Below are 12,369 nucleotides of genomic sequence, written 5' to 3'. Positions count from 1 at the left end.
CACGTCTCTTGTGAGACGTGAAGAGGGGGAATCAAAACTTTATCTTCTGATAAAGTTTTCCCTATTTTGCCAATTACACTGTTAGCTTGTGTCACGTCTTAAGTTTTCCTTCTTTACTGTTACTTGGTCACGTCTCTGGGGAGACGTGAAGAGAGGGATTTGTCGTAGTAAATATATAATGTTATAGCTTGGTCTGACTAAAATCTTGTGCATGACCCATCTTGTGTTGGGCCTTTGTATTTAATACAATGCACAAGAGACTTCTATCTTGTCAGCCTTATCAGCAGGTGGCTATGGACAACACCCACGCCATAGGTCTCTCAGTTCTTCCAACTCACGAGTTCTTGCTCTGAGGACACACACACACACACCCACACACACACACACACATCATCACTGATAAACACACACACACACACACACACACACACACACACACACACACCACTGATAAACACACACACACACACACACCACTGTTAAACACACACAAACACACACACACACAAAAACCCCCTTCTCTTAGGCTGAACATCTGAAGACAGAGAACCCGACTCAGAGCCAATGCAACAGTGACACTAGCCTGGAGGTGACCTCGCCCAACTCATCAGGACCAATCAGAAGATCAGAACTACTAGAATCAACCTACTTTATTTTATTGTATAAAATGTCAGCACACAATGTTTAGGGGCTCTCGCTCAGATATCTCCCTACGAGATTGACGAACGGGTCCGTGCACGCTATTTACAGATATCTTTACCTCTGAATAAACTGCCTTATATTATACAATTATCCACCTTGTCCGAAAGTCTCTACTTGGTCTCCGTTCTCCAGTAAACTTGTGATCATCAACAAAATCTTAACGCTACAGTATACAATGACATTCTAGATGATTCTGTGCTTCCAAATTTGTGGCAACAGCTTGGGGAAGGCCCTTTCCTGTTTCAGCATGACAATGCCCCCTTGCACAAAGCGAGGTCCATAGAAATGGTTTGTCGAGATCGGTGTGGAGAACTTGACTGGCCTGCACAGAGCCCTGACCTCAACCCCATCTAACACATTTGGGATGAATTGGAATGCTGACTGCGAGCCAGGCCTAATCCCCCAACATCAGTGCCCGACCTCACCAATGTGGCTGAATGGAAGTAAATCCCCGGAGCAACGTTCCAACATCTAGTGGAAAGCATTCCCAGAAGAGTGGAGGCTTTTACAGCAGCAAAGGGGAACCAACTCCATATTAATGCCCATGATTTTGGAATGAGATGTTTGACGAGCAAGTGTCCACATACTTTTGGTGATGTAGTGTATAAAGAGGGGTTCCTGCAGATGCCCACATGCAGGAACGCCCCGAATTCCGGGGCGCAATTGCACCCTTCTCAAAAATCTTTGAAGATTAGTGCGTCTGAGGCCGTGTTCGAGAGCGTCAAAACCGTGATGTATCATGGGTAAATTGTGACTGACTAACTGATACTAATGAGTCGTTATTTATGATGCAAGGTGATGTGTAGATAAATCAGTCAGAAGTCGCCTGCACTGTCGGCTGCAATGTTGGAGAAACCCATTGTCATGTGGGATAATGACATCACTCATTGGCGTCTTGAGGTTTGTAACCACACCCGACATTGGAAATACCATCACAACATGACAAATCAGGGTATTTCACAATCTCTGCATTCAGGAATCAGAGGGAATCCGACTCAATAAATTGCCCAAGGCAATAAAGAATAGCGTAACAACGTTGTTTATCTGATCGGGGAAAAAAACATCAATAACGAGAGAAAGAGGGTAAAGGCTCTCTTACCATTTTTCTGAGACAGACAGAGATCGGCGCAGGCCAATAAAAATATATGTTTCAACCAATGTGGCTTGAAATTCATGTTAACTTCCACAAAACTTTCCAACAATGATCTATCTGCGATGTATGAAAAGTGTTGAATGCTGATACACGCCTTTGTGTATTCCTTTTGTCTGTGCGACGTTGAAGTGAACTGAAGAGATAGGGTACCACACCCCTTCCTTTCATAACAGGTGGGAAGAAAAAATCTGCGTGATGTCATAAGACACGTGACCATGCACACCTGTGTTGTTCAGGCTAACTGGCTGAGGGGATATAGTAGGTCAAAATGTTGCCCTCAGACACTGATCTAAGGTCAGTTTTATATTTTTCCACTTAGGCTTCAAGTTGGAATTTAGGGAAGGTATAAGCTGATCCTAGAGCTGTGCCTATAGGGGCAACTTCACTACCACCTGCAGAAAAACGGATGTGCAAATGTGTCTCCTTGACAAGCATAGGCCTAAGGAAATGTACAGCTCAGCACTGCAGTAGAGTAGGCCTACCAGCATGTGTAGTAGGTAGGCTAGTTAATAGTGGAAAAGAGGAGTGCATCAAGAACATTTCTTCACAGTTAAATAATATGATTCCCTGTCTGCTGATCTCTCCTGCCCTCCTCTCTGTCTATATGTTGCCAGTTGCAACACAGAGCAAAGGTTTATGAGAGTAATGAGAAAGTGGTGTGTCTTGCATCAGGTCCAGTGTACTCAAGGCAGGCTCAGTGGAAGTTCCAACAGTTTGATCTTTTTGTTTGACTTAGTCACTAGCATCTCTGTTTGGTCAATAAAACAGAGCAGATGGCTAGTTTCTTGAGGACTCTCGGGTGCTTTTCTCTTGCTATGTTGTCTTTGTACAGGTGAAACGGAGGAATGGAATGGTGGTGATCGGGGGGGTTATTGTAGAGTTAATTTGGTCAACTACCTGAAATTATGATGAGACACAATTGATGAGTCACTGCCAGTGTGTGTGTGTGTGTGTGTGTGCATAAACATGTATTACTCAATATTTCAGCTATTCACAATGCCTGTGTCCATTATTTGTATTCCTTAAATACATTTTAAAGAAATTAAACCACAAATAAAATATACATCATCACACACAAATAAATCGGATAGCTTTATTTGAAACATTTACCATAGTTTTTTTTATAATGTTCTGTAACTGTATGGCACAAATACCTTCTTTAAGACCATTTAAGATTTTTTTCATTTAATGTTATCCTCCATACCAAATATAAGTCTCACTTAGCAAACAAAATACTTGTTTGTACTAAATAGGTATGTAGCATCACCTGCTGTATGTAATGCAACATGCAGGACTGTGACAAAGTGCTGTAAAATGTCCTTGACTTGAAATGAGTATAATTCACACCAGTAGGGGGTATCACAGCACTTCTTACTCTCGAAGTGGTACAGCAATGCGTTATATTTCGTACGCTGAGTGCGCAAGGGTGTCTGTACGCAGCGTAGTACCTGTTCTGACGCGTTTTGCTCGACTTGTTTGGGTATTTGAGTAGTCAAACAGCGCTTCCATTTCTGAATGCATAGATAATACATTCACACAAATGGACAATTTAGCAATAATGAGTGTGAGCTAAAGTTATTGTAGTGATAATATACACTCAGTGGCCAGTTTATTAAGGTACACCACCCTGTTCATGAAAAGACGTCGCTCCTACAGACGCCTGTATCTTTGAAGTGACTAGGTGTATTGATACATCATCCAAAGTGTAATTCATAACTTCAGTGTCTGCTTTTTTACATTTTTACCCATCTACCAATAGGTGCCCTTCTTTGCAAGGCATTGGAAAACCTCCCTGGTCTTTGTGGTTGAATCTGGGTTTGAAATTCACTGCTTGACTGAGGGACCTTACAGATAATTGTATGTGTGGGGTACAGAGATGAGGTACTCATTAAAAAATCCTGTTAAACACTATTATTGTCAATGCAACTTATAATGTGACTTGTTAAGCAATTATTTTCTCCTGAACTTTGTTTAGGCTTGCCATAACAAAAATATTGAATACTTATTGACTGAAGACATTTCAACTTTTCATTTTAAATTCATTTGTATAAATATATTTAAGATAACGATAAATTGTATTATCCATTACATTTTCACAAAATTTTCTCTTACCCTAAATATATCTTCTCGGTACTGTAGTTGGGTACGGGTCAGAAACAATTTTGGCCCATGTCAATCAGAACAGCAGCTTCTTGCACTGTCTGAAACAAGGGAAATGTATATCTCTTCTTTATATTTAGAGTTGGGCATAGCTAACCCAGACCTATAGTGTGATGGCCACTGGCTATGGATGAATGTCTGACTGAATTTATCATACAAGCCAAATCCATTCTTTCTACTCAGATATAGCCTAGCTTTGGTCCATGTCTATCTTACAGACCAGAAGCTTCTTGCACTGTCTGAAACAGTGAAAATACAGTATATGCTATATATACAGTATATTTTTTACTTTAGTGAGTGAATCAGAAACAGCTCTCTGTGTCTCCATCCATCCATCAGACCAGGAGTTTCTTGTACTGGCTGCTGAGACTGGCCTGGAAGGTGTCCACCTTAGTAATCCTAGTGCTGGTCCTCGTGCTGATTCTGGTCCTGGTGCTGGTCTTGGAGGAACCAGAGGATGAGGCCAGACTCTTCCTTCCCTCGGCGGCCGCCCGGCATCCCAGCGCCCCCTCCAGCTTCCTCTGGCACTGGGATGAGCCAGAATAGTAGACCAGGGGATCCAGGCAGCAGCTGATGCTCCCCACACATAGTGACACCAGGTAGGCCACGTGGGTAGCATCCGGCTCCCCACCCACCTGCCCAGCGATCTGGAGGTAGTGAGCGAGGAGAATGGAGTTGGTGGGCGTGAAACAGACCACGAATACCACAAGCACGGTGACCGCCATCACCACAGCCCGCGCCTTCTGCCTCGAACGACCTAGATCAGATCAAATTACAATAGAAAATATTATTATCCTCTAATGAGAAACATTTTTAAAACAGACATGCTGAATCAAGATTAAGAAACAGATTAGCCAAATTAAGTACATTATTGTCTGGTTTCCCTGGTTTGTATTTACCTACAACACCGCACGGAGACTTGTTGAGCACCTGCACCACCCGGGAGTAACAGGTCACCATGACGATCAGCGGCAGGAAGTAGAGGGTACAGGAGAGCGTAGGGAAGAAGAAGAGGTAGTGCCCCTCTAACAGCTCCAGGTCCTGGATGTCATGGCAGGTGGTGATATCCAGTGGGTTGTAGTAGACTGTCTGCTGTGAGAGGACAAGAGGCAGCGAGCCGCCCACAGCCAGGCCCCACATGGCGCTGGAGGCTAAGGCTGCGTTGCGGGGGCTCCTCCAGGCCAGGGAGTCGATGGGGTAGGCCACCGCCAGCAGGCGGTCCACGCTGACACAGGTCATGAGGAGGACGGAGCAGTACATGTTGCAGTAGAAGGCTGCAGTGACCAGGCGGCACATCCCCTCGCCGAAGAACCAGTCATTGCCATTGTAGTGGTAGATGATCTTGAAGGGCAGCAGCAGGGCGAACAGCAGGTCGGCGGCTGCCAGGTTCAGCATGTAGATCACTGCCGGCTTCATGGGCCGGATCCGTCGGACAAAAGTCACCATGGCAACAGTGTTAAGGGGCACGCTGATGAGGAAGATGATGGTGTAAAGTGTCGGGATGAAGATGGTGGACAGGTGGCCTGTGAGGAAGTCGTTGGCCATAACAGAGATAGCGTAAGACCAGACTCCTGTAGCATTCCTGGCAGAGCCCAGTTCCAATGGTCCCAGTCTGGACCCGTTTATAAACCCAACTCTCTCTCCCGGTCCGGACACATCGTTTAGTCCGACTCCGGGCCCATTACTGTCTTCGTCTGGGTAGTTGTCCAGTAGGTCTAGATCTATTGGCTCGTCTGTGACCAGGGACCCTTCCGTGACTAACCTTATGGCGAAGGTCCTCACGATGGTGCTGCCTTTGGAGAAAAACAACACAGAGACGTGAGTCAGTCACACATGGGAGTAGGTGTGTGGAGCACTGCAGTCTACATTATAATAGTCATAGAGCGCAGTGGTGAGGAGGGCCTGAAACAGAGACTGTTTGATCTTCAGAGAGTTTGAAGTTCCTATAGGATCCCCTTGGAAATGGGATGAAGTGTGTCCTGAAAATGAGGGGTCCTACATGGGTAATGGAATAACTTTCTTTAAAATCCCCTTTTCATTGTCGATAAAATGCTGGTTCTGTCAATAAAATGATGTATTCAACAAGACCACTTCTAAAATCCTATCGCAATACATTTCAACCTGTTTTTTGCATCATAAAAAGGAGAGTTATATCAGCCAAGAAAAGCAAAGGATAAAATGTAGGCCTATAATAAAACTCCATAAATATCCCTCATGGGGCCAGTATGAAAAATGTATGCACTCACTAACTGTAAGTCGCTCTGGATAAGAGCGTCTGCTAAATGACTAAAAATGTAAATGTAAATGACTTATACTGAACAAAAATATAAACGCAACATGCAACAATTTCTAAGATTTTACTGAGTTAGAGTTCATATAAGGAAATCAGTCAATTGAAATAAATTCATTAGGCCCTAATCTATGGATTTCACATGACTAGGCAGGGGTGCAGCCATGGGTAGGCCTTGGAGGGCATTTTGTGTGACAAAACTGCACATTTTAAAGTTACTTTTTATTGTCCCCAGCACAAGGTGCACCTGTGTAATGATCACGTTGTTTAATCAGCGTCTTGATATGCCACACATGTCAGGTGGATGGGTTATCTTGGCAAAGGATAAATGCTCACTAACAGGGATGTAAACGAATTTGTGCACAACATTTTAGAGAAATAAGCTTTTTGTGTGTATGGCACATTTATGAGATGTTTTATTTCAGCTCATGAAACATGGGACCAACACTTTACATGTTTATATTTTTGTTCAGTGTAGTATTTTATACTTTGGAATATGTAACTGTCTATAAATGTTTCATGACACTTAATAATAATACACATAATACTGTATGTTGCGACGGTTATAAATTAGTGCGTAAAAATGAAGTCACTGTGCCACACTGACCCGTTATAGCCTAGCATGAAACTTTGCCAAATAATAGTTTATGGCTATAAGTCAGGCAGGGCCTAAAAGTGTATGCTACACGTTCTTTGTATGAAATACATTTTATCACACATGTATGAAATACATTTTATCACACATGTATGAAATACATTTTATCACACATCAGGGGAATTCTACTCACCGTTATAAACGGCTGAAGCCGCATTCGCGCCTGCCAGCAAAAGAAAGGTTTTGAAAAACATCCTTGCAGAACTGTAATGAAGTCCAATAAAGATGAACAGGTTTACTACCTCGCAGAACTGTAATGAAGTCCAATAAAGATGAACAGGTTTACTACCTCGCAGAACTGTAATGAAGTCCAATAAAGATGAACAGGTTTACTAATATAGCCTAAAGAGTTTCTTCTAGATCTGAACACGTGATATTGTCAACCTGTATGTATGTATGTTCGGTCTCCTTCTCTGTTGCTGCATAGAGAACTAACTGTCGCTTTCAGACAGTTCACGTCTCCCGGTCCATCCGTGACGCAGAATATGGAAATAGTCCAGCGTTCCTATCTTTTGATGTCATCACTTGGATCAACGATCGGAAGAATAATGCGCTGCATGTCAATAACGTTCACATGGGTTGACAGTTAACGTTTAATAGCATGACTGAATGGAGATCAATGCTGTTTTCTTGTTAGGTCAACTGTTAAATAGAAAATGTTACTTTTTTTTTACACTGGCAGTCCCAGTTATTGCCTACTTTTGATTTGTATTACAGTGATCCCTCGCCACTTCGCGGTTCACTTATCGCGGATTCGCTATTTCGCGGATTTTCATAATGCATTTTTTTTTTTTGGTGCATTGTGCTCTGCATTCTGATTCGCTAAAAACTCACTCCCGCTTCTTGTATCAAAACATGCTACGAATTGTGCTATCATTTTGTCGTCTCGTGCAGTTATGTGTACGTACATAAAACAGCTTGGCAAATTTACATTAAGTTGGCCAAATTATCTTGTAATTTCGAACATCTCCTAATGAAATGGGACCCTTTGATGAGCCGTTCGTTACAGTTCTCAACGTAATCGATGGTGGCATGTCGGTGTACAAGGATCTTTTTGCAAAGAAGAAAAAAGAGCGACAACAGCTGCCTATCACTATGTTCTTCTCCCGAACAAACACACCTGCACCGCGGGCTTCAGAAGAAGAGAACACTGCAGAGCGCAGTCAGGATGCAGCGGCCCAGTCTGAAGAGCAGTGAAACGGCCTACACGTGAGTCACTGTATTTGTATACATGTAATAGTTGCTAATTGTAAAAAAAAAAAAGTTTTCTATTTCGCGGATTTCACTTATCGCGGGTCATTTTCGGAACGTAACCCCCGCGATAAACGAGGGATTACTGTATTATCAATATAATTGATGTTCGATATGAACAAAGCCAGGTGCAGAATACAGTACGCCTACACTCCTAGACCCACAACATAGATTTTGACAAGAGCAGATAATCATATTTTTCAACAATTATATTAAATTAAAACGCTTTTGAGGTCATATGAATATTGAAGAATGCTGTTTGTCAGTTTGATATGTTTTGTTTAGTAAGGTTGTGCTTGCTGATGGTAGTATAAAGATGCATTTCCTCTATTTTGTGCAGATACAACGTTGATAATGGTCAGCATCAGGAGTTTCCAGGAAATTGTGATCTTCCAAAGAGAAAGAGCTACCAGGTGTGAAACAGGGAAGGGACTCAGGGGGTATGCTAACTTGGTATAGAGCAGACCTAACTCTCTCTATTAAATTAATCAAAACAGGAAAATTTTACATTTGGCTAGAAATTCAAAAGCAAATGATCTCAACAGAGAAAAATGTCCTCCTGTGTGCTACCTATATCCCCCCACTAGAATCACCATACTTTAATGAAGACAGCTTCTCCATCCTGGAGGGAGAAATCAATCATTTCCAGACCCAGGGACATGTACTAGTCTGTGGCGACCTAAATGCCAGAACTGGACAAGAACCTGACACCCTCAGCACACAGGGGGACAAACACCTACCTGGAGGTGTTAATTCCCTCCCCATATGCCCCCCTAGGCACAACTACGACAACATAACCAACAAAAACGGGTCACAACTCCTGCAGCTCTGTTGCACGCTGGGTATGTACATAGTCAATGGTAGGCTTCGAGGGGACTCCTATGGTAGGTACACCTATAGCTCATCTCTTGGCAGTAGTACTGTAGACTACTTTATCACTGACCTCAACCCAGAGTCTCTCAGAGCGTTCACAGTCAGCCCACTGACACCCCTATCAGACCACAGCAAAATCACAGTCTACTTGAACAGAGCAATACTCAATCATGAGGCATCAAAGCCAAAGGAACTTAATAATATTAAGAAATCCTATAGATGGAAGGAAAGTAGTGTTAGGCAATAACAAATTCAATCCCTTTTAGACAACTTCCTGGACAAAACGTTCCACTATAATAGTGAAGGTGTAAACTTGGCAGTAGAAAACCTAAACAGTATATTTGACCTCTCAGCTTCCCTATCAAATCTAAAAATCTCTAACAGAAAACAGAAGAAATGTAACAACAATGACAAATGGTTTGATGAAGAATGCAAAAACCTAAGAAAGAAATTGAGAAACCTATCCAACCAAAAACATAGAGACCCAGAAAGCCTGAGCCTACGCCTTCAATATGGTGAATCAATAAAACAATACAGAAATACACTACGGAAAAAGAAGGAACAGCATGTCAGAAATCAGCTCAATATAATAGAATAATCCATACTCTAACCACTTCTGGGAAAATTGGAAAACACTAAACAAACAAAAACATGAAGAGCTATCGATCCAAAACGGAGATGTATGGGTAAACCACTTTTTGGCCCTATAACAAAGAACAAACAGCAAAGAATCTTAGAATCAACTATTAAAGACTACCAGAACCCACTGGATTCTCCAATTACATTGAATGAACTACAGGACAAAATACAAACCCTCCAAACCAAAAAGGCCTGTGGTGTTGATGGTATCCTCAATGAAATTATAAAATATACAGACCACAAATTCAAATTGGCTATACTTAAACTCTTTAACATCATCCTTAGCTCTGGCATCTTCCCCAATATTTGGAACCAAGGACTGATCACCCCAATCCACAAAAGTGGAGACAAATTTGGGATATACGTCAACAGCAACTGTCACGCCCTGGCTCTGGGGACTCTAATATGTTGAGCCAGGGTGTGTATAGTCTATGTGTGTTCTAGGTTTCACTTTCTGGTTTTGTAGATCTATGTTGGCCAGGGTGGCTCCCAATCAGAGACGGCTGTAGCTCGTTGTCTCTGATTGGGAGTCATACTTAGGTAGCCGTTTGGCACTCATTCATTGTGGTTTCTTGTTCCATGTTGGTTCGTGTATGTAACCAGGGACGTCACGTTTTCGTTTTGTTGTTTTGTTCGTGTGTTCATTCTAATTAAATAAAATGTTCGCATTCAACGCTGCGCCTTGGTCCTCCTCTGTAGATGACGATCGTGACAGCAACCTTGGGAAAATCCTCTGCATTATCATTAACAGCAGACTAGTTCATTTCCTCAGTAAAAACAATGTACTGAGCAAATGTCAAATTGGCTTTTTACCAAATTACCGTACGACAGACCACGTATTCACCCTGCACACCCTAATTGACAAACAAACAAACCAAAACAAAGGCAAAGTCTTCTCATGCTTTGTTGATTTCAAAAAAGCTTTTGACTCAATTTGGCATGAGGGTCTGCTATACAAATTGATGGAAAGTGGGGTTGGGGGAAAAACATACGACATTATAAAATCCATGTTCACAAACAACAAGTGTGCGGTTAAAATTGGCAAAAAACACACACATTTCTTTCCACAGGGCCGTGGGGTGAGACAGGGATGTAGTTTAAGCCCCACCCTCTTCAACATATATATCAACAAATTGGCAAGGGCATTAGAACAGTCTGCAGCACCCGGCCTCACCCTACTAGAATCTGAAGTCAAATGTCTACTGTTTGCTGATGATCTAGTGCTTCTGTCACCAACCAAGGAGGGCCTACAGCAGCACCTAGATCTTCTGCACAGATTCTGTCAGACCTGGGCCCTGACAGTAAATCTCAGTAAGACAAAAATAATGGTGTTCCAAAAAAGGTCCAGTTGCCAGGACCACAAATACAAATTCCATCTAGACACGGTTGCCCTAGAGCACACAAAAAACTATACATACCTCGGCCTAAACATCAGCGCCACAGGTAACTTCCACAAAGCTGTGAAAGATCTGAGAGACAAGGCAAGAAGGGCCTTCTATGCCATCAAAAGGAACATAAAATTCGACATACCAATTAGGATCTGGCTAAAAATACATGTGAGGTCTGGGGTCCACTCACCAACCAAGAATTCACAAAATGGGACAAACACCAAATTGAGACTCTGCATGCAGAATTCTGCAAAAATATCATCAGTGTACAACGAAAAACACCAAATAATGCATGCAGGGCAGAATTAGGCCGATACCCGCTAATTATCAAAATCCAGAAAAGAGCCTTAAATTCTATAACCACTTAAAAGGAAGCGATTCCCAAACCTTCCATAACAAAGCCATCACCTACAGAGAGATTAACTTGGAGAAGAGTCCCCTAAGTAAGCTGGTCCTGGGTGTCACGATCGTTTAAAGACTGGTCGAACCAAGGCGCAGCGTGATAAGCGTACATGTTTATTAAACGAATAAACACATGACAAAACAACAAACAAACGATACGTGAAGTCTTAAGGTACACACAACAAACCTATACGGAACAAGATCCCACAACTAACAGGTGCCAAAAGGCTGCCTAAGTATGGTCCCCAATCAGAGACAACGAGCGACAGCTGCCTCTGATTGGGAACCACCTCGGCCAACATAGAAATAGACATACCAGATACTACACAATAGAAACAACACAACACGGAATATACACACCCTGACTCAACAAATAAACGTCCCCTGAGTCAGGGCGTGACACTGGGGCTCTGATCAGTAACACAAACAGACCCCACAGAGCCCCAGGACAACAACACAATTAGACCAACCAAATCATGAGAAAACAAAAAGATAATTACTTGACACATTGGAAAGAATTAACAAAAAAACAGAGCAAACTAGAATGGTATTTGCCCCTAAACAGAGAGTACACAGTGGCAGAATACCTGACCACTGTGACTGACCCAAACTTAAGGAAAGCTTTGACTATGTACAGACTCAGTGAGCATAGCCTTGCTATTGAGAAAGGCCGCCATAGGCGGACCTGGCTCTCAAGAGAAGACAGGCTATGTGCACACTGCCCACAAAATGAGGTGGAAACTGAGCTGCACTTCCTAACCTCCTGCCAAATGTATGACCATATTAGAGACACATATTCCCTCAGATTACAGAGATCCACACAGAATTTGAAAACAAACCCAAGTTTGATAAACTC

The 12,369-nt window shown here is 42.5% G+C and overlaps 1 protein-coding gene across 1 annotated transcript; it reads right to left on the bottom strand.

Annotated features, from left to right (window-relative positions):
* Positions 1–3,822: 3,822 nt before the first annotated feature.
* LOC121583350 (proteinase-activated receptor 1) lies at positions 3,823–7,370 on the bottom strand. The gene is made up of 3 exons (XM_041899530.1): positions 7,094–7,370; positions 4,915–5,808; positions 3,823–4,772 (listed from the first exon to the last, which is right to left on the bottom strand). Exons 1-3 carry the CDS (start codon positions 7,152–7,154, stop codon positions 4,351–4,353), a joined length of 1,377 nt encoding a protein of 458 aa, XP_041755464.1. The 5' UTR covers positions 7,155–7,370; the 3' UTR covers positions 3,823–4,350.
* Between the last annotated feature and the right edge of the window lie 4,999 nt (positions 7,371–12,369).

Source organism: Coregonus clupeaformis, chromosome 15 (assembly GCF_020615455.1).
Source record: "Coregonus clupeaformis isolate EN_2021a chromosome 15, ASM2061545v1, whole genome shotgun sequence".
Taxonomy (NCBI): domain Eukaryota; kingdom Metazoa; phylum Chordata; class Actinopteri; order Salmoniformes; family Salmonidae; genus Coregonus; species Coregonus clupeaformis.
The sequence above is the reverse complement of the archived record's forward strand: the minus strand, read 5'-3'. Positions and strand labels throughout refer to the sequence as shown.

Coding starts and splice junctions, on each gene's coding strand:
- LOC121583350 (XM_041899530.1), bottom strand. CDS start 7,154: ATGTTTTTCAAAACCTTTCTTTTGCTGGCAGGCGCGAATGCGGCTTCA. Junction 5,809..7,093: donor GGCTTCAGCCGTTTATAACG/GTGAGTAGAATT, acceptor TTTTCTCCAAAG/GCAGCACCATCGTGAGGACC. Junction 4,773..4,914: donor GTCTCCGTGCGGTGTTGTAG/GTAAATACAAAC, acceptor GATCTGATCTAG/GTCGTTCGAGGCAGAAGGCG.